Raw genomic sequence first — 22,907 nt, 5'->3', positions numbered from 1 at the left:
ATGAGGGGTGTGTGTGTGTGTGTGTGTGTGTGTGTGTGTGTGTGTGTGTGTGTGTGTCTGTAAATAAACTTAAGGGGACTGTTGAATTTTATGGTCTCAAATTTTTTCCATGTTTTAAAATTACTACTTAGAGAATCTGCATTTAGACAAATCACATTGAAATCTTTGATTAGTTAAACATGTAGTGAAGAGACTAAGACATAATGTAATAGTGTTGCATTTCAAATATAATTTGAATTCTTTAAATATCATTCAATTAAATTAAAATTCTGAAACTTTATGAATTCTATTATATATGTATAATGCATATATGTGTGTGTATGTGTGTTTCTATTATATACATACATTGACAATGTTAATTTCAAAAATCAAAATGAAAGATCACAAAAGGTATTCAGAAATTGAATAAAAGCAACTATGTTTTACCTAGGAAATGATAATATCAGATAATAAAAATAATGATCTAACTAGGAGAAAAATTTAAACAATAGGAGAAAAGTAAACAGAATAAAAACTAAAAAGTGTATGAGCCAAGAGGCAAAGAGCTTTTTTTTTTTTAAGAGGAGACCTTCAGTCAAACACAAATACTGACCTGCACGGCCCTGTGATAGGCAGGGACAGTCAGCTACCAGGTCCCAGTGCCAAGTTGATAGAAACTAAATTGGGGAACTGAACAGTTAAAAGGGCATTTTAACATGATTTAAAATGTACAGCTGCTGGAAGTTTTACATATTTAAATTGTTCAGTGGCCATCTGACACTCTGTCTGCCAGGGTACCCGCAGTTCACCCAAGGCACACCAGACACCTGTGTGTGCAGAGAAGACGAGACCCTTAGGGCGGATGTTTCCAAACCTTGCGGACTCCACTCAACCTCCACTCCATTCTCTTCCTTTGGATCCTACTTTTCCTTGCTTTGGCCACAGATGGGCTCCTCGTGTTAAGGAGAATGCATGGAAGGAAATGCAGCACTTTAGGCTACAGGCTGTTAATGGAGGCTTGTGAGCAAGCTGGCAAGAGAGCATGAATAAAGAGGGACTTCCTGGGGATCACCAGACCCCACCCCTGAAGTATTTGGCCTATTTGGTCTTCCCAAATATGTCAGTGCACCAGAATGCAGGCTAACTGATGGCAGTCTGTATGTGAATATGTCAAGGGGATTCACAAAGCTGCTTACCCCTCAAAGGGGCTGCAGATCAAAGGAAAGGAAGGCATGGGCAGCTAGCAAACCGAGCTTCACTCACATGAGTTGAGATCATCCCAGTTTCTCTCCATGGAAACTCTGATGTTGTGATCCTGCGGCTGCTTTTCACCTCATAGACTAGGATACCTTTGGCACAGACCCCCAAAGCCATTTCCCCTTCTGGTCTCTTCTTCTCTGGAAAAATCTGGTGAACTAGAACTCCATATTCTGGGAGTTGCTGAACAACCTGGAGGGAGGAAGAGACCAACTTAGGACCCATGAGTTGGCTGGTTCAAAGTCATGACCCTCAACCCCTTCTGTGGAAAAGTCCATTGTTGACAAAGCAAGAAGGAAAAACATCCAGCTAGACATTTTTTCTCACTCTGGAATATATCTAAACCTTTGATGTGATGGAATTTTTCTTTCTTTTTTTAACCTAAAGAATCCTTTATTTGTAGAATACCTAAAGGAAAACAAACAAACAAAAAGCATTGGTGACACATTCTTCTAAATACAGGACACTAGGATAAAAAGATGGTGAACAAGTATTTCTTATGATTCAGAATCTCTTGGGACACCTCAAGGTTAGGGGCTCCCCTCTCCAATTGTGTCACTCATCTGGTCCCATCTTTTCATGTTCCAGTTGCAAAAGCTGAGGCATGGGCACTTCAGGTCATTATCAAGGCTATCAAAGCAGGCTGAGCCAAGAGCAATTGCAGGGAAAATGCCTGTCACTCCAGCATGCCTTTCCACTTGGCAATACATCTGTAGGATCCCCACAGCCCCAGCTCTTGCCTCAGTTTACAAAGCTAAGGGATTGAATTTTATAAAAAGTCCCAGGGTTAATCAGGCCAATTGATTTCTCAAGAGAATTTCAGATGTGAATTCAACACAAATGTTTTATTGTCTAAACAGCCATCACATGGCCAGGACATTCAGGTTGCTGCACATAGATCTGCATTCCTGCTCCTGACCTCTGAGAGCCTCTGAGACAGGCTTCACTGGGGAGATCCGGTGCCGCATCTCCATCCTCAGAAGACTGCCATGTCCTATCTGTATGATCTTCCCCATTCCCAGGCATTGACAGAGACCAATTCAAAATTATTCTCAAGCTCACTGCTGACCTCTCTCCTGCTGCTGATGATTATTGATCCTGCAAATACCCTGGCTCTCTGTGAGATCAGGATTAAATGTCTGGATGTTAAGCCTCCTGCTTTCAGCTTGAAAGAGACACTATCATCACTGTCATCATCGTTGTTACCATCATCATCACCATCATCACTACTGTCATCCAATAAAAACACTGGGCACTTGTATTGAAATACCCATGGCCAAGCCAGATATTGATTAAAGTATGACAAGGAGAGGCAGCCCAAGACAATGTGGGGCATTGTTAAGGAATTTGATGAACATTGTTTTAAAGCACAGAAATAGTCACTGGGAAAATAAAGATGCCTTTTTTCTAGACTTGCTTTTTCTCCTAAGCCTTTTTTTTTTTAAACTATTTAGCATCAACTTTTCATTTTTGTTTGTTTATTATTCTGAAAAGATAGTGGCACTTGAGTACTGATAACACCTGCTGCCAAGTACAGCCAGGTTTTGTTACATTATTGTTGAGTTTTCATAACGATCATAAGACAAAGGTGTAGCTGTCTTTTTCCAAAGGAGAAAATGGAGGCACAAAGGGAGGGCAGGCAGAAGAGCTAAGTAATTATGTCAGTAACTCAGGTCACTTAAACTTTTTTTTTTTTGTCTCTGCAAGTCAAGAGATCAAGTTCTTCAAATTCATCAACTGAAAATAAACTTTTGTTTTGTTTTTCACAAGATCAAACATTTTAATGAGCATGTGTTTCTTCTTCTGTTCTTATGATCGAAGGAAGTCACAAAGAAACTAACTTTTGATGCTAGAAAGATGGCTTAGACCTGAGCTCCATGCCCAGCACCTGTGTAGAAAGCCGGTGGGTGCTTGTGATCCAAGCACTAGGGATTAAGAGGTAGGAGGATCACTACCCAGCTTGCCTTGCCTAATCGGAAAGCCCAGGCCATAGTGAGAGGCCCTGACTCAAAAACAACCTAACACCCACCACACAAAGAAGACAGCTACTGACATCCCAGGAATTCCATCCTTTCCTGTTCTTATATCTATAATTGCTTTCACAAAGCATAGAACCAGTAACCATGGAACATGAAAGAGCTTCATGCTCCCTGTCATCACTTGCCAGGTGACAAGTCTTGTTTGGCCACACAACCAAGCATCATTAGAACCATGCTCAGGTGAGGGGTATAAACGTTTGGATGGCATAGCTATTCTCCATTAAGCAGCTATGTGTTATTTGGACATTATCAGGGGCTGTTCTGCCCAGACTACTTCATTGCCTCTTTTGAAGTTCAGCCTGGGTCCACATTCACACAGATTTGCCAGCTGTGGCTAAGGACATCCAGCCTCACTTTGTTTTTCCAATATGCTCAGGTTACCCATGTGAAGCCAACTCTGTTTTCTGTCACTCTTGATGTAAATGCCTAAAATATCAAGCCCTGTTAGAACAAATATAACACAAGGTACAGGGCCATGGAAGCAATTTGTGGCGATACATTGGAGTCTATGTGGCTATACTTATGTGGTTCCATTTGGAAATAATAGTTCCAATTTATTTTTACTACATATATCAGAACAGTTTTCTGTTATTGGATATGATGTTCAAACTTTTGGTTTAAAAATCAGAAATTAATTCTCCTGTACCTGAGAGACAAATCATTGAATTGATGCAAGTAACCTGCCTAGATTCCTTGGAGGCAGGAATGGGAATCTCAATAGAGGAGTCTTTTTTGATCCCAAGAATTCCCTCTCAACAACTAAACTTCAGAGCATTCCTGAAGACTGGGAACATAGATAAAAAGGCGTAATGTCTTCTGGGGCATCTTCATTCTGTTCAAAGTAAAATAATATCATCTGTCCCCTGCCTTCCATGGTGCCCTTCCACCCCATCGTGGTTCCCTGTTCTCCCAGCAGCAGAGAGCAAAGTGAAAAAGGAACCAAGCACCCCTGACTGTCCCTTGCTGTACTGCAGGTCACAAATGGATTGTTATTCCAAATTCACAGCAATGTGTGCTTCGGCCCTACAATTCCACTTCTGAGAACGTACTCCAGGAAAACGTGCTGCATAATCACACAAGCATTTCTCTTAACTCTGTTCCTAATTTGGTGCAGACTTGCAGGGATGGGTTAAGGGAGCCTACCTCCCAGGTAGTGAAAGACAAAATGCTCGCAACACCCAGGGAATGCATTCATTAATGCCAAGGAGAGAAAGAAAATACAGAATTTAGCCAATATGATTCCAACAGTCAACTGAGATTGTTTTCATATCGCATCACAATACCTAGTTGAGTGGGAGCAGGTCATATATTGAGGACATCTGGAAAGCAGTGAGCTGACCTTGAATAGGCTGATCAGGGATTCACACACTTACACAGCTGTGAATCTCCAAGACCAAAGGTGGTGTTCAGTGGTACCCACACTGGAATGCTGCCAAGTCTGCTGCCGGTGGGAGGAAATGAATTGGCAGAGTACAGCATCCGTCAACCAAGCCAGCAGGCAGCCACCTGGGAATGATTTCCTCTTTTTTTTTTTTTGAAAAGGGCAAGCCTAAAGGAGCTATAATTAAATATCCAGTGATTATTTGTGGTATAGTGGCTTTGCAGTGGGCTCTGTGAATCCAGGGCACTGCTGGTATTAGCATCCTGGTTAGAGGGACAAGGAATATCCAGAGATAAGTGGGATATACGATGCCTTAACAATATGTAGCATCAGTGGTTAAACTGAGCACTGCCACCGTCTGTGTGACTTTACTCATGAGATTCTTGCCCTAATAAATGAAACAGAAATACAGTCAGTGATGGATATAGAAGAATACTGAATTCAGTATTACAGATTGGGACTAATTAATGCAAAGAATACATTGCTTAAGAGGAGTGTGTATTGATTGAAAGTAAGTTTTCAGATGTTTTTGTAATGCAGGGTTATATGAATACATAGAAGTATTTATGTAATATGTGCCCACTTGTAAATGTATATGCATTTATGCATATATAGATTCATATAAAAGGGTGAATATGTCAAAATGGCATTGTGCTCATGGTAGGGAAATGTTTTCTTTTGTATCTGGGAAGGGAAAGACTTCAAGAACTTACACAGTGATATGGATGCTCTCAGAGAGCTCTGGGGTGCAGAGTTCATTCTGCCTTCAGCTCTCTGTACCAAGAACAGGCAGCCTACAGCACTAGTCATGTGTGAAGGCTGCCAAAGGGAAGGGTAGGAGGCAGAGTATGTCTCAACATGAATGAACATGGCATGCAAATGAAACAAAATCTGCCCGATGATTTTTGTGAAAGACAGGAAGAAAAAAAATAGTCTCCTGCCTTTTGCTTCTAAGACGGTAGCTATTTTTATAGTCACTGTCTCATGGTTCTACCAGCGGAAGGAGGAACATGGTAGAGCCCAGCACATAAAGCTGGACTTGGGACAGGCTGCAGGCAGCATGTATCCGCAGTAGTGGTCTGCAGGGTGACGTTCTTGGTCTCAACTAAGCTCTCTAGTCCTGTGGCATTCATCATTCGATAGCCTTGACTTTTCCTCATGCCCCTCATCAAGGGGATGTTCTTAGCAGGGAACATGTGTGAGATGGAACTACAGAATTCAGTACATGTTTCTAGTGAGACTTAGACAATGAAATGGTCACAGGATGCCTCCATGCTAGGTGATGGGATCATTTTCCTGGGTGACTGGCCAAAAAAAGAAAAGGCAAAACCTCGATTTTCCATTTCTTCTCTGAAGCACTTGTCGGCTTAAAGGCAAAAACAAACAAGCAAGCACATGGACAGAATATTTTGACTCAAGTTAGAAAACTTAGTTACAGAGAAATGTGCACATCCCGCCGTGTCTTTTAGAAACTGTTCCCCAAGTCTGAAGGTCCAGGCACACAGACCTTTTCTGGAAGATCCTCCCATCCCCACACACGCTGCTCATGCACCTGCAAAAAAAAAGAAGCTACTCTTGCCTCCTCCCTCCAGCCACTGGCATTGGTCCTGTGCTCTCTGAGCATCCAGCACAGTGTGCCCACATGTAGACAAGCAGTTGTCATTCTGAGACCTAAAATCCACCAGAGATAGGGAACACATGCTCCTTATCTATATTCCCCATGGTAACTGGCTGACAGTGATGGGAGGTAATGGAGCCAGCAAAATATTCTTCACTGCCAGTACTCTCAGTGCAGGAGACTGAAGTGCTGCTACTTTGAGGTGAGGAGAGAGGTCAGAATGGAAGGGAGCTGCACCCCACACAGCTGTGCTGACAGCCACTCAGAAGGCTGCACACGAGGAGTCTCCTGATAGCTCTGTCCAGCTTGTAACCTAGTTCTCTACCTTGGTATTATCTATGAGACCTCCTTGCCCACAGGAAAGTATCACAGATGTCTCTCTAAGGTCAAAGCAGCAAGGCTCTGTGACACCCAGCCTAGCCCGATAGAGCTTATCCCTTTGAAGGGTCATTTCTAATGCCACTATTACCAGAAGCCACTCCATGTTGCTCAGGGTGATAAAGATTCTTCCTTTTGTGGGTTCAGATTATACTTCCTTGCAAATTTAATCCCTTTTGGTCCCTAGTTGTGGCTGCAGAGAGAACCACTGGCTACATTTCCCGGACCCTGACATCTCTTTTGGGACCCCAGAGGCCTCACCTCTAAGAACTCCAGCTCTGCATCTTCTCCCCAGGGCCCAGAACTGAGCCGGTGCATCTCGGAGATTTCTACTTGGACCCGGATTGCTGTCATCCGCTCAATAAGCCTTGCTGGGATGTAATCTTGAATTCGGAAATATGCTTTTCTCTCCACCTGCTAGGAATAGCAAGTAGAGGAAAGGGCTTACCCAGGAAAACTTCCAGACAGCTCTGAACAGAAGAGAAATGTGACTGAGCGATGGTGACACGGCCTTTAATCCCAGCACTCTGGAGGCAAAAGGCAGGCAGATCTCTGTGAGTTTGAGGCCAGCCTTGTGTACAGAATGAGTTCTGGGACAGACTCCAAAGCTACACAAAGAAGCCCTGTCTCAGAGGGGAGAGAGAGAAAAAAAAAAAAAAAAGAGGGGGAGGGAGGGAGAGAAGGAGATAAGGAGGAAGGGAGGGAGGGAGGTACGGAGGGAGGGAGGGAGGCAGGGAGAAGTGGAATCATACTCCTAATGGGCCCCAGGATAAGAACACTCCTCTCTGGGACACAGTGTTGTGTTCTGTGTTAGAAGTGGAGCAAAACAAGGAAGTCTCAGATATGACATCATCCCTATACAGGACCATGCCTGAGAAGATCAGATTCCTCTTCCCCACCCAGACCTCAACCTTCAGCAGCTCTGCTGCTTAGGAAGCTGAGGCTACAGCCCCTCAGGAGAAGATGGAAGATCAGTGTCACCTCGTACTTGGTTCCCTCAACACAGACTTTGAGACAAACAGAAGTATGGTGAAGCTCATGAAGGTACAATCTCCATGTCCACTGCATAAAACAATGAGGAGGGCAGGATGGGGTAGGGGGGAACTTACCCTACATCTATATTTCTGATTCTGATCTTGAGGCACCCTGCCAGCCTACCCTGTCATGGGATAATGTTTTTGTACACTGTAAACATGTGTCTCTGCCTAAGGGGCCTTCTGATTGGTTTAATAAAAAGCTAAACAGCCAATAACTAAGCAGAAGAGGATAGTTAGGACCTCCCAGCAGAGAGAGAAACTGGGAGGAGGAATCCAGATAGGTGGATTTCTGAGTAGACTCAGAGCAAGTCGGATATGCCGTACTGAGAAAAAGTAAAGAGCAATGTGGCAGAATGTAGATTTAAAAATATGGACTAATTAAGTTATAAGAGCTAGTTGAAAACAAGCCTAAGCTAAAGGCCAAGCTTTCATAATTAACAATAAGTCTCCATGTCATTATTTGCGGCTGGTGCTCCCAATGAGAAACAACTACTACACTGTGCTACCCTTGGGCAAATCATTGTCCCCCAGCTATGATGGAAGTGATCCTGATGAAGGCAGCTGAAGGCTGGGTGACTCTGATCTCTGCTCAGAGGGTAAGTGAGTCTGTCTGATGAGGTTCAGAAGGGCACACCACTGTGCCCAAAACACTCCACATTCATGCTGTGGCATAGGCCTACCCACACATCATCATAGAATGAGAATCCCAGAATTCTCCAGGTGAACCAAGCTGAGTCAGGGTTCAAATCAGAGGCACACAGAGAAAAAACTTCTCAGCAATCTAGTGCATTTTTTAAAAATGTTAAAATAAATTTAAAAATTTTTTAGGTTGGCCAAAATACAGAACACTGACATCACCAAGTATTATGGAGAAAACAGAAGCAAATGGGACCTTGCATTCATTGTGGGTGGGAATGGAAAACGGTACAGCCACTTTGGGAGATAGCAGGTCAATTTCTTACTTAAACAGACTCTAACTGAGGACCTGGCAATCAACCCCAAAGACTTGAAGACCCGTGTCCATGGAGCCGGGAATGTAGTTCAGGGGAAGAGTGCTTGCCTAGCATTCCCTAGCATGTAGGAGGCCCTGGGTGAGATGCACAGTACTGAAAATAAACAAATGGCTGCACATGGTTGTTAATAGCAGCTTAATTCATAACTGCCAAAACTTGGAAGCAAAAGCTGTCCAGGGAATGAGTAGGGGAAAAAAAAAAAACAGTGCATCTGGGCAATGGCATGCCAGTCAGCACTAAAACAAAGAGAGCCACCAAGAAAAACACATGGAGGTGATTAAATGTGTGCTGCTAAGTGACATAAACCTATATGAAAGGTTGTATGTTGTCTCCAAATATGAGATCTCCTGCCACAGATATGGTAAAAAGATAAGTGGGTGCCAGGGGACAGACAGGCAGATCACTAATAAAGGGAGCCCTGGTGATTTCTAGAGCAATGAGACCACTCTGCATGACACTATAATAGTGATTCATGTCGTTATATATTTGTCAAAAATATACGACACCAAGAGTGAACCCCTGTGCTAACCAAATACTCTGGTGACAACAATCTGTCAGCATCAGTCATCAATTGTAACAAATGTGCCTTCTGGTATAGATTATACTGCTCACTAGGGGGGGACTATGAGATGACAGGAGTCATTGATACAGCAAATCTCTCTACCTTCTACCTGTCATTCAGCTTTGCTATGAACCTAAACAACATTCTGTTACAGTTAGGATCTTAAATCCCTCAAAGGGATTGGAGAACCCTTGGGAAGTGGGATCCAGCAGAAGGGAGTGAGATCCTTCAATTTTTGCTTTAGGTTGCTTCTGGGACCTTAGCCCCTTCCCTTCTTTCTGCAGTTCTGCTTCCTGGCTCCCATAATCCAAAATGAGTTTTGCTCTGCCCTATTCCTGATGTTTGCTGCCTCAACTAGGCTTACCTAAAGTGAAGGAGCCTGCAAACATGGGTCAGAGCCTGTGAAGCCAAAACAAAGCTTCCCTTCTTTAAGTGGGTTATCCTGGGTAGTCTGTCACAGTGACAGGAAATTGACTACTGGGAGTCCTGAATAGTAAAGTTTATTGAAACATTTAGGGAGCAAAAGGGCATATAGGGTCTTTATCCCAGCATTTCTTGCTAAGAACATACCCAAGTGAAGGAGCTGATATGAACCTAGAAAGTTCTAGGCACAACTACTTTTATCCATGTGGGATTTATAAGAGAGAATACTCAGCCGGGCACAGTGGTGAAAGCCTTTAATTCCAGCACTTGGGAGGCAGAGGCAGGCAGATCTTTGTGAGTTCGAGGCCAGCCTTGTCTACAAAAATTAGTTCCAACATGGCCAGGGCTACACAGAGAAACCCTGTCTCAAAAAAAAAAAAAAAAAAAAAAAACGAGCAAGCAAACAAAAACCAAACCACAAGAAAGAGAATGATCAGGTGCATCATAATCGTCACTTACACTATCACGGGAATGTCCAACAGAGGATGGGATAAGTGAAGGAAGTCCCAGCCCCATGGAGTTGCAAGCACCCCAGCTCCACGGCATCCTCAGGAAGACCACACATAACAAGAGAGAGCGCAGATGAAGTGCAGCAATAACTAAGATTATAAAATTCCCACATGTGATAAGGCTGGAAGACTCTGTGCCCATGGAATGCTGTTCTGCTGTGATGGTGTGATTAAAGAGGTTTATTTTTATACTAAATTGCCTTTGTCTCCCTCTTTAAAATGCAAATGTAATCATGTTACTTCCCTGCTTAGAATTCTGCAGGGGCTCCCATCTTTCACAATAGCAGTTTTCAGTTCTTTTCCCACCACCAGAAGCACTTAACGAATAATACATAAGCGCCTTAGCAAGACATACTAAGGCCTCCCAAGCGTGACAGGTGCAACCTAGCCAGCCTCATTACCTCATGAAACACCTAAAGCCTCTTCCTCCTGACCAATGGCAACACAGAGGAGCTGTCCCTTTTGAAGCCTCCTTACTGTAGTTAGAATGTCCCCTGAAGGCTATGTGATTTCAAAGCCTTTGGTACTATTAGAAGGAAGTGGGATCTTTAAGAGGTAGCTATGTGAGAGAAGCTGAGTCACTAAAGGCACTCCCTTGAGATATTTGGACCCCATCTCTTCTCCTCTTCTTGCTTATCTTGAGGTGAGCAGCCTTCATCTTCCTTTCCATCATGATCCACTGTGTCCCACAACCCAAAGTGACAGAGCCAATGACCATGGATTAAAACCTCTGAAACTGTGAGCCAAATGGATCTTTCCTCCGGGGAAGCTGATGGCCACAGGTGTTTTGTTACAGCAATGGAAATCTAATGCACTCCCCAAATGCTGTCTGAAGTACCCACACACAGAAAAAAAGCACAACTATGGGTTCTAGATGATGGCAATGTATCAGCACAGGTTGGTTGACTATAAGAAAAATAGCAGGATGGTTATATTGTTTTGGGGAGAAGACTGTAAGTAGGGGTCAAGGAATCTCTGTGTCTCTCACTTCATCTTACTGTAAAGCTAAAAGTACACTAAAAAATAAAGCTGATTGAATCTTTTCATTCATTGAAGATAGATTTTTTTATACAATATATTCTGATTACAGATTTCTCTCCTCCAACTCCCCACACTACCTCACCTGCCAAAATCTACATCCTTACAGGTTGTCTATCTAGAATATGTAATGTTAACTTTGCAATGTTTATGTGAGTTAGATGTTTAGGTCAGTGGCAGATAGAGTCATCTCTTTGTAAAGATTGGCTATTAATTTTGGTGATGGTGCTGATAAAAACTTAGTAGGTGGTACATGCATCACTACTGTTTGGCTCTGGTCTTAGTGATCCCAAAAGGGTCCAGTATGGATAGTCCTGATCTGAAGTGTGTGCTACTGGAAAATGATAGAGCTTTCAGGAAGGAAGAACTAAAGGGAGACCTTAAATCATTGGAGGCTCCAAAAGGGACCATGGGATCTCCACCTCCCTCCCTCTGAATTTCTATTTGGTATATTGAGTTCCCCCCCCCCTGCCTCAACATGTGTTCCCACTATGGGTTACTGCTCTCCAGCTTCTAAACCTACAGCCTTTTCTTTGTAAGTTAAATGTTTAGGATATTATTTCATTTGTAGTAGCATAAACTGGCAGATATAAAGAGGGATGTACTGGATTAGAACCATGTTAGGATGTATGAACTTTGTATGTTTACCCAGAACAAAGGAAAAGTGTTTAATGAGTGCTTTTTTGATGTGTGAATGGATGGGTAGATGGGTAGGTAGGTGGATGGATGGAGAGATGCTAATGTCACTTCTCAAAAGCAAAGCCTCTCCATTCTAACAGCTGTCTCCTTTCACAGTCATCTTTCCAGTGATTCTACCCAAAGACCCAAGGTATCACCCCTACCTCCTTAGGATAACTTCCAAACTCAGCCTGCAGGGCCAGGACCCCCAGTTGCAGTAGTGTCTCATCATTGCAATACAGCCTCTCTTCTAAAATGTCTTTCCGAAGCTGCAGGTAAAACTGATGCCTTGTCAGGCTGTGCCTAGCAAAGAAACACAGGAATAAAGACAGCCTGAGGGGTAGGAGAGGGCTTCGCTGGAGGGCTTCTCAGCATGGAAAGAATGGATACAACCCAGCAGAACCCAGGGAACAGAACCAGAGAATCTAGTGTGGGCTCCTCCATTCATACCACGCCCCCTCCCCCTAGACTAGATATTTCACCCAGCACCCATAAGGATATTGTTTAAGCCATAAAACTGATATTCAGTTGAATAGTGTCTCCAATAAGCAACAGAAAACAGAGATGGTAGGCTTACTTCAAAGTCAATGCACTTACCCCTGAGCAGTGGAACTGTGCATGACAGGCACTTAGGGAAAAGAGAACTTCTCATTTTGACCAGGGCCTGCCTCTAAAAGTCTAGTTTTCCTTTTGATTCTATTACATCAGAACTCTATGGACAAAAATTGACCTTTATATGCAATCTATCATTCTTCGCGCCTCTAACTATCCATTACATGTAATGCCAGCCTGTACAGGTATAGACCCTTTAATGATCCTAGGAATGAGTTTTGGCACTCACCGGAGCAGCTCATAGTGGCTGACAAAGAACTTTATCCTCAGAAAGAGTGTCAAAGTATCCATGGGACCTTTTGGATGCTGTCCTTTCCAGCCTTCTGGGGCAACTTTGCCCAATCTAGTGTCCTCGTCCAGGAAAAAGAACTCTTCACCTAAAATGGAAATAGAGTTTGGAGAATTAATAGGGGGTGCCCTGCCCTTAAACCATCCCTTAAGATCTACCCAGAGGGGTGGGGTGTAAGCTGAATCGATACAGGAGCGAGCAGAAGGTCCCTTCAGTATCTGGTAACAAGGGACACTTACATGGACCATAGGAACTGAGAAGAGACAAAGGAAAAAAAGAAGAAACATAATCACAACCAGCCTTCCATATACACAGTCTTTGTCTGCAAATTCAACTAGCCACATATTGAAATATTTATTTTGCATATACTATATATGTACAGACCTTTCTGTCACTGTCTCCTCTACAGTGTGGCACCCATTTAGAAAGTGATCATGTTGAAGTGAGTACTCTAGAGACACATGGGGGTATACAACATGCAGACGTATACCCTATCATCTTATACAAGAACTTCTATGGATTTGGGAGTCTGCTGGAGTCCTAGATTCCAATTCTAGGGCCTGGATGGTGGATGCTGAGTGACAACTGTATTTATAATGAAGAGCTGTCCCTTAGCGTCTGCTTTCCAGCTGTCATCATATGACAAAAGAATGGAGTATGAAGACCCTGCCATGTGCCAGGTCTTTCTGTATCAGTTGAGCCATCTTGTACCTCCCAGTCACATACACATTACCTACTAAATGTCTGCATCCTCCTCCAAATCATGCAGTGAACCCAAACATCTAGATTAATGGTACTCATGACTGAGTTTAATCTCTTCCTCTCCCTCTCCTGCCCCTTTTCCCTCTCCCTCGTGTGTGTGTGTGTGTGTGTGTGTGTGTGTGTGTGTGTGTGTGTGTGTGTGGTAGGGGGAAGCCAACTGTTTAAGACACCCAGCTATGGCACTTTGCTGGAACAGCAGGAATCGACCAAGTCAGCAGTAAGAACTATCTCATTTGCAAGCTTGGGTCTTCAGCTCCTGCAGAGTTGATCCTCCAGCCCACTTAGATGAAGGATAGATCAGTCCAAACCAATGAACATAACACCACTGTGCCTCTGCTCCCTTAAAAGCTGTTCTCAACCAGACTGAGCATCACAGGCTACTCCCAGGATTCCTGCAGGTCTGCTCCTCTCTGATACTCTGTATATCCCAAGCTGTCTGCTCCTGGGCTCCACTCTCCAGCCTCAGTGTGTAGGTCAGTGACTTGTCTAAGGTGAATTCCCACCACATCTAGAAGGTATGCCTGTTGAATCAGAAACCAACCTTTGCTTCCCAGGGGAGCTATATATGAAGTGGTAGGTATATGTCCAGGTACTTCTAATGGCCATTGCCCACCAACCCCAGTCCTCCACTCTTCCTGCTATATCTGACTCCCCACACCATACTCACTTTCCCTTAAGATAGATTCTCTCCAAGGGATGGATGAGTTCCCAATACAGTCGGGCTGGTAAAACCTCCCAAGATGATCTCTGTCCAGATCCATGATTCCCCATGAGGCCCCTCCTTAAGCAGCCCCAGAAATCCAGGAATCATCCCCATAATCCTTGACTGGAGGGTAGAGGTTGTACTCACCTAGATTTTAATTATTTGTTCATTTCATGCTTTGAACATATATGTGCATGTCTGTGGGAGCATATATGAGGAAGCATGCATATATATATGTGACTGTAGTGGCCAGGGGACAATCTTGAATGCCATTACTCAAACACCATCTGCCATTTTTATTGAGACAGGAACTGTAAGTGGCCTGGAACTCCCAGGTAGGTTATACTGGCAGGTCAGCAAGCCCCAGGGATCTGCCTGTCTCTGCCTCCTCAGCACTGGGATTACAACAACACACAATCACACTTAGATTTCCTTTGTACATGGGTCCTGGGAATCAAACGCAAGTCCTCCTGTTTACAAGGCAAGCACTTCACCAACTGAGCTATCTCCCAATCCATGGCTTTTACTTGGATTTTACATTTCAAATAAATAAAATGCAATATCTTCTGTGGGCTGAACAGTCAGAGAGTGCAGTTCTCACCATCAAAGAAATTTCTTTTACAGAAGACAGAGACTATTACAGAAAGCCACTACTGGTCAAAATGCAGACAACAATTGACCAAGAGGCACCAAATCCCAAATAGTATGTCTACAACACAACCCCTACACCTAAAGCTCCAGGATCATGGTGGAAAGGGAGTGGATGGATTGTGAGAGCCTGAAGACCTGAAAGTCTGCTGTAAGATTATGCCTTCTGGGTATAGCAGCAAAGCTACACCCATGAAATCTAAACAATGCAACTGACTAAGATTTGAATAGTGGCAATGACAATTGGCATGCCAAAGTGAATAGGGGAAATCTCATGAGGCTCTAGCTCTAGATGAAAAGCTACAGGCAACTAATGACTGTTGGGAGAGAAAGGAGAATTAGTTTTCCCCGGAGATGAGTTCTCTAATCAATCAATTAACCAATACCAAGTGTCATCTCTGGAAACACACACACACACACACAACAGACTCAGCAGGTTTGCATGTAACAATAATTAATGAATAAGAGCTCATGAATTTGAGAGATGGGGCATGGGAGGGGTTGGAGGGAAGAGTGGGAGGGGAGAAGTGATAAAACTGTATTTTAATTAAAACATTTTTTAAATAAAGTGATTTGAATAGCTTCTGGTACACAGCAGGCACTTAAAAAGAATACAATTCTTTCTTAAAAAAAAAAAAAAGCTTCCATTTGTATGTTAGCAAAAGTTAGACTTCATTGACCATGACCTACATCGAAGTAAAGAATTACAGTTCTATTTGGAAGAGGTATCCTTGTGGTGGTGGTGGTGGTGGGGTCTTCTGAGAATTCTGGAAAGACAAGGATATGCTGCCACCAGCCCCACTGTGACACACTAAGAGCTCACAAGCCCCCTTTAAAGGCTAGAGAATGAGAAACACGGAGACTCTTAATACCTCACAGACAGGGCCTGGAGCTCAGACTTAAGTCCCATAAAATCTCTTCTCAGCCTCTTTCCCTCTGCACAGTGCACTGAGGCTGATAGCTCCATCTGCAGTACGGGAGTGCTTGCAGGAGAGGAGATAAAATGTTTGCAAACCATTCTCTCAGGAGAGATTAACTTGGACTCTTTGGGACCAAGGTGCAAAATTCCAGCAGCTCCTCAGAAAATGCACAAATGTTCTAATATCTGTTTGTCTAACTTCAGAGTGCTCTAACTGATCAGACCCTGCAAGCCACAAATCCACATTCTACCCCATTCTCTCCTGACAATCTGTGCTCACCAATGCACCATCTCTGCTCACCTGTGTTGAGTTAAGCAAAGTTCTGTGTCCCGGGATCAAGAAGTTTTCCAGAAGGAACAGAGTCTATGAACTCATGAACCTGGGTTTCCAGAAGTTCGTGTCAATAGTGTCCCCAGAAATGCCTACCTTTCACATAAGCCAAACCAAAGTAGGTGGTCTCCCCAAGGTTGGCGAAGGACATGACAGCATTGAAGACAGCTCCTGCTGTGGACTCCATGTCACACTTCACCTCCAGACACTGTCCACTCAGCAAGACCACACAGAGGTCTCTGAGAGCCAAATAGGATTTCCCTTTTTTGGTCTGAAAACAATAACATCAATGCTTACAATTAAGAGGAGACTATGAGTCTTTAATTGAGCTAGTCCCCAGACTAAGCATGGTCCATGGATTACATCATTTATTTGTCTAACTATATGTGAAGTGAGTATAGTTTTGCTCCCTATTAACAGATGAGAAACTGAGGCTTAAAGACAATAAGGGACTTATCCAGGGTTGCACAGTTGGTAAAATGCAGAACCCAGACCCAAGTCTGAACTCTCTGAAGATTCTATGAGGTCAGCAATGTGGGGAGATAAGATCCATAACTTTCCCAACTCTCCTTCAGATTCATCCACAAGTCATGCACCCCTGACTGAGCTAGAGAGGGTTTCCTAGTGTTTATCTGCATTGCTCTGAGCTATAGAGAAGACAGGCATGGGAATGGCATAGGAACCTGGGAAAAGAAAGACACCATCCCAGGAGGAAGAGAGACAAGGGGGCTCATGGGAGAAGGGCCTAGAGCAGGGAGACTACCAAGATATCCCCAGAAAAGACCCCAAGCAAAGCCTAGTCAGCTTTGAGTTTGTTTGGCTTGAGAATTCCTTCTTGCCCCTCCCAGGTAGTTACCACAATGGATCCAGGCAAATGGAGGGTCACCGGGGCCTGTCCAGCCAACAGGATGAACTCTGGCCTGGAGAACTGAGGAAAAACATCCAGAATAACCAAAAGTAGGATTCCAGGCTTTGGAGCTCATCACCCTCTGCCTTCTACGGCCCTGTGCATCATTAGAGGTTAACATTTACACAGAAGTTCATAGTATTCATGCGTATCAAAAGCCTAAAACAAGCTGGGTATAGCGGCACATGCTCGTGCTCAGTTCTCTATGGGTTGAGGGATGAGCTACACGGTAAGACCCTGACTCAAAAACAAAACTTAAAGAAAAACCAGGACTGAGTAGATCTTCAGTCGGTAGAGTGCCAAGTTCAAGCATGAGGACCTGAGTTCATTCCCTCCAGAACTCAAGTAAATCCCAGGTTGGGTAGCTTGCACCTATAATTCCAGCACTGGGAAGGTGAGGACAGAAGACTCCCCTCTGGGGCTTTCTGGTCAAGCAGTCTAACCAAATTTGGTGAGTTCTAGGTCCAATGAGAGATCCTGCCTCAAAAAAACAAGGTGGCAAGCAATTGAGTGCAACCCTGAAATTGCTCCTAACAAGCTAAGTGACCTCAGCAGAGTTCTTCCCTGCCTGTGAAATATCCACAGGCACTATAGATAGATCGCAGGGGTCACCCCTAACAGTATGTCCTGTTAGCTTGGCCTTCGAGGCTGGGCAAGTTGGTGTGGCTGCTCTCTGGCTCAATTCCTCCGCATTTCCCCAATCCTAACACACACACACACACACACACACACACACACACACACGCACGCACGCACACACGCGCGCGCACACACACACGCGCACGCACGCACGCACGCATGCGTGCGCACACACACACACCAGCAAGAAAGGAGACGCTTCTTCCTAACTAGGCCACCTTGCAGTCCCAGGCACATCCCTGCCTGCAAGGCCTCTCACAAGTGCACTCAGTCTTGTCATCTCTCTTAGGTGCCACACTGGGCTATTGTTCTACACACACAGCCTCAAACTTCAGGAGATGGGGGACCTGAAACAACCTCATATCCTAAAGAGCATCTACTGTACAGCCAGTCCAGGTGTCAGGATGGGGGCTGGATGATGCCTAGCTTCAAGTAGCCAGGTACAGATTTCTGTCAGTACAGGGTCCCTGGGTACTGAAGTCACTGCCTGTATTCTCTCCCTGTGTCACAAGTCCCAGCTGGAACCAGTCTTAACAGTGTCCTCCAGCCCCAGACCTCTTTGCTCACCTTCCCCTTTCTTTGCAGGAAATTCCTTGGAGAAGATGCAGCTGGCTCTGAGCTTTCTGCTTCAGCCGAGAGCATAGGTCCAGAGCCACATTGCAAGCCCTCCTCACAGTCACAGGATCCCACACCTGCAACAGCACTGGCCAGGAGTGAGGAAGGGTAAAGCACTTGATAATGCATCCGTCCTACAGCAGAAGCAGCTGCCACCTCGTGTTAGTTCCCACATCATGAGAAGTAACACAGCATCTTCTGTTGGTGAAACTGAGACCCTCAGAGGTTAAGGCTACACAACCACTAGCTGGGGAACAACTTAAGGTATAAGACCACATATACTCCCCACCACCACTACCACCATCCCAGGTTTCTGCCTCTGTGCTCACCGTGACCCCAAGGTCCCAACATTCCCTATATAGATCATGGCTCTGACTTTGTTTCATTTTAGACATTCAAATCATTTTGACAATAAACAGTTGTGAACCACCTACTGATGCTTTGCTCAACAGAGGTCCTGTGGTACAATGAGGCTAACGGACTCCAATCACCCAGAGGGGCTGAAGCCATCACAGTGCATACACTATGTCATGTACTCAGGGGATGCTGGGGTAATAAACCCACTCCCCAGGAGTGAAGCCTCTCCAGTCAGTGACTTAGCTGATTACCGTGCAGAAGGTGACCAGAGAGGACAGGAATTCAGCAAACTCTACTCATCTCTGGGCCTGAATGGGACTCTCAGAAGACATGAGGTTCCTTGGCTTTTCACTAATATCTTTTTCTGAAGATGGTGTTTCTCACCACTAGTCAACAAAGAATCAGAGTGTGTAGACTCCCACACCTAGTTCACAGTGCTCAGGAGCAGGAGACTCACCCATTAACAAAGCTGCAACGACTGTGGGCCGTGGTGCTCCAGCGTCGCTCCAAGGAGCTCTGTGTCCCTGTGCTTCTCTCTGAAACTAACCAAACAGCGTGGTGGGTGGGGGCTGTGCAAACAAACAGCTCGCCTTTGTAGGGTAAACAGCTTGTGGATACTGCCCCAACTGATCAATCGTGTACCCTTGGTCAGCACTAAACATCTCTGAGTCTGTGTTCTCACACCACAAATGGAAAGGACAGTCACAAGACTAGGGAGGTAGGAAGAATGTTAGAGGGAGGGTAAGCCTAATTAATGACAAAAGACACGGCGGTTCATTGGTTTAGGGACAACAAACAACTTTAAATAAAAATAAACAAATAAAATTAGGCTTGGTGGTGTGCACCTGTGATCTCATACTTAGAGGTCGAGACAGGAGGATCAAGAGTTCTAGGCTACGTTATGACATTCTGTTTCAAAATGAATGAGTAAATGCATAGGGTGCAATGGTTAACACTGATCAATCTGACAAGATCTGGAATCAAGCCTCTGGGCATGTCTTGAGAGACACATTATATCAGTTATTAAGATGGGAAGATCAGTCCTATGAGTCATGCCATTCCATGGGCTGGGCTCCCAGCCTGAACAAAGACAAATGAGCGAGTGCCAGCATCTACTTCCTCACTGTGGAGGCCGTGTGACCTGGGCCTGTCAACCCATCTATATTCTCCACTGTATCCTTGCACTGGGAACAAAACCAGACCCGGCCTCCTGCAGGTGCTTTTGTCATCGAAACAAGAAGAGGAGTTAAAACATAACTCAAGTTCAGATAGCTGAGAAGCAGGTACAGACATATTCGAAGGTTAATGTAAAAGTCACTTTTTCAGCATGTCTAGAGTAAAAATTTAAAGTCCTTTATGAGTTGCTTGCTTGTCATTCCACTTACAAGGTCGTTTTTAAAACCTTTTTCTATTTGGGGCTAGAATGATGTCTCCATGGTAAAAGCACTGGCTGCCTTTCTGGGGGCCCCTAGTTCCATTCCCAGCACCTACATGGGGGTTCATAACCATCTGAAACTCCAGTTACAAGAGATCTGATGCCCTCTTCTGGTCTCTACTGGCATCAGGTCAGTACATAGTGCACAGACAGAACACTGATGCATAAAACAAAAGAAAACCTCTTTCTTAGTTTTTCTAACTTGTTCTCATCAATTTGGACAACTGGACTCCAACTTAAACAGCTAATATTTATTATAATTAACTCTATTCAACTTTACTAGGCACAGTGACCCTAGGCCCTGGCCATTGCTACTTCCTGGGAGAATAGCACTCTCATGGGAACTTTCCGTGTACACAGCAGGGTTATCCACACTCCGGGCAGGAGTTACAGACTTGTCCCTTTGAGTACCCTCTGTCTATATAGAACTTCTCAGAGCCTTACACTCACCTCTACGAGGCTGCAGACCATCAGAGGCCCGAGCTCCGGGGCTCTCGCTGCCAGCCCGATTCAGCTTGCTCCTGAGAAAGTGGCTTCTGCTCTGCCGCTCACAGGTGCCTTCCTCTACAACTCTTCTCTCCACCTGAGTGAGGATTGATAAACTCACCTATCAGCAACCAGTCTAGACCGGTGCATTGATACCAACAATGCAAGCTGCCTTGTCAGGCTAACTCCTTAGGGGCATCTGCTAGACAAGTGCTCTGTCATGGAACCCCTGAATTTATTATCGAATTTCCTTTTAATTAAAATTTGTCTGATTTAAATTCCAATAGGCACACACAGCTAGTGGCTCCCAGTGGGAAAGATGGATTCAATAACTGACCTCGGAGATGGTGCCCAACACCAAGCCCACCAGCCGACTGACATGGAGACTGGCAGGGGCTGGGTACACAGCCACTTCTTCCTGATGAACCCGGCAGGCTTCCAGAACTTCCTGCAGTGGCCGCCGTCTTCTAGGCTGGTCCTCGCACATGGCCAGCAGGAGGGAGTGCACGGGTTCTCGAAGCTGCAGGGGCTGCAGAGCGCACACTGGTGAGAAATATGGCCAGGTGGGATGGCTGCTGCGGGGCACCAAGGCCCACGTGGCCCGGAGACTCCAGGAAACACATTCATCACTACTAGCATGCATTTGCTTCTCCTGGAACAGACACCTGATTTGTCATTGAAGCCAAGCGATGGCTCCTACATCTACTGTGCATGCTACTCTCCAATCTGAGCCATGTAATGCAAGCTCGGTGAGCTGATGGAAAGCCTGTGCCAGACATCATGGACCTTGACCTGAGACAAATGCTTGACTGCACTAGTGGTCTCACACCCACTCACACACTCACTCACACATACTCACACACTCACACATACCCACACACACCCACACACACTCACACACTCACACACCCACACACACTCACACACTTACTCACACACACTCACACACTCACACACACATACACTCACACACTCACTCACACACCCACACACACTCACACACTTACTCACACACACACTCACACATTCACACACACTCACACACTCACACGCTCACTCACACACTCACTCACACACCCACACACACTCACACACTTACTCACACACGCTCACACATTCACACACACTCACACACTCACACATACCCACACACACCCACACCCACTCACACACCCACACACACTCACACACTTACTCACACACACACTCACACACACTCACACACACTCACACACACTCACACACACTCACACCAGTGCATTGATGTGGTAGCCTTGTGCTTCCTACAGTTATCTGGTGAGGGAGGACAGTTATCTCATGAGGACTTCCTCTGGTACAGACCTGTAAATTGAAGTGGCCTTTCATGCTTAGCCATGAGCAACCGGCAGGGGCTCAATCGCAGTCACCATTGGTAGAATGCCACACAGACATCAGGCCAAAGAAAAAATAGTCTGGTACAAGCACTCCCTTCATGCTCTCAGGGAGCCTGTCTTCACAGCAACCAGGCCACTATGTCCCCACAGTAGCTCTTCATCCTCATTGCCTTAAGGATCACAGTCCCACACAAACGTTACTACTTAAAGAGAAAGAACAGCTGAAGATGATGAGCGTTTGCCCTCAGGAAGAGTATTCAGACAAAAGCCTAACCCAGGCAGATCTCAAACAGCAGCAGGGGTTTGGAAACAGGCAGAATGATCTCTTCTGGTGCACATGCACAGAGGCAAGAGGTGCAGGTGAGCTGGTGTGTGTGTGTGTGTGTGTGTGTGTGTAAGGAAAGGGCTACAGTAAGAGCTATGACAGAATGGTAGTGTGAAGCCCAATGTACTGGGTACAAGATGGGGCCAGCAAAGCATTAGCCAAGCATTTTTAGAATTGCAAGTCACACATTCATAAGACAAACCCTGGGGATATCAGAGAACCAGAAGACAGGGGCAGGAGCCAGATTCTAGAATCTATGTGCTCTGATGAGATGATAGAATAAATATAACCATAGGGACAGCAGGTAGCCAGTGGCTGTCTCACCTCAAGCAGGGTGAGTTGCAAATAGTTTTCTGCTTGAGAGATGGGGACAAAGTAAGGGAGGGACGGAAGGAGGGAGAAAAAGAGGGTATTTGTAAGAAAGGACCAAGGGTCCTGTGGATCAGCAATGATTCTATAGGCCTAGCTTTTAAAGGGCTCTTATGATGTCAGATGAAAATGTGCATTCACTCACACATACATAGGTGCACACAGACACATACACATCGGGCGGGGGGCACATATACCAATGTATTCATTCACATGCTGCATGCA

At 44.9% G+C, this 22,907-nt stretch overlaps 1 protein-coding gene across 1 annotated transcript in view; it reads right to left on the bottom strand.

Moving 5' to 3' along the window:
• The window catches only part of Frmpd2 (FERM and PDZ domain containing 2), a 98,532-nt gene that overhangs the window by 49,232 nt on the left and 26,393 nt on the right, over positions 1 to 22,907 (bottom strand). The window contains exons 5-14 of the mRNA XM_051202593.1: positions 20,953 to 21,144; positions 20,580 to 20,712; positions 19,152 to 19,236; positions 18,290 to 18,425; positions 17,033 to 17,104; positions 16,273 to 16,447; positions 12,754 to 12,901; positions 12,077 to 12,215; positions 6,914 to 7,069; positions 1,243 to 1,428 (exon numbers count right to left, since the gene is read on the bottom strand). Coding sequence (XP_051058550.1) covers positions 1,243 to 1,428; positions 6,914 to 7,069; positions 12,077 to 12,215; positions 12,754 to 12,901; positions 16,273 to 16,447; positions 17,033 to 17,104; positions 18,290 to 18,425; positions 19,152 to 19,236; positions 20,580 to 20,712; positions 20,953 to 21,144 — 1,422 coding nt within the window. The remainder of the gene's footprint in view (positions 1 to 1,242; positions 1,429 to 6,913; positions 7,070 to 12,076; positions 12,216 to 12,753; positions 12,902 to 16,272; positions 16,448 to 17,032; positions 17,105 to 18,289; positions 18,426 to 19,151; positions 19,237 to 20,579; positions 20,713 to 20,952; positions 21,145 to 22,907) is intronic.

Source organism: Phodopus roborovskii, unplaced genomic scaffold (assembly GCF_943737965.1).
Source record: "Phodopus roborovskii unplaced genomic scaffold, PHOROB, whole genome shotgun sequence".
In the NCBI taxonomy this organism is placed as follows: domain Eukaryota; kingdom Metazoa; phylum Chordata; class Mammalia; order Rodentia; family Cricetidae; genus Phodopus; species Phodopus roborovskii.
Note: the sequence above shows the minus strand (reverse complement) of the source record. Positions and strands in the feature narration are given on the sequence as shown.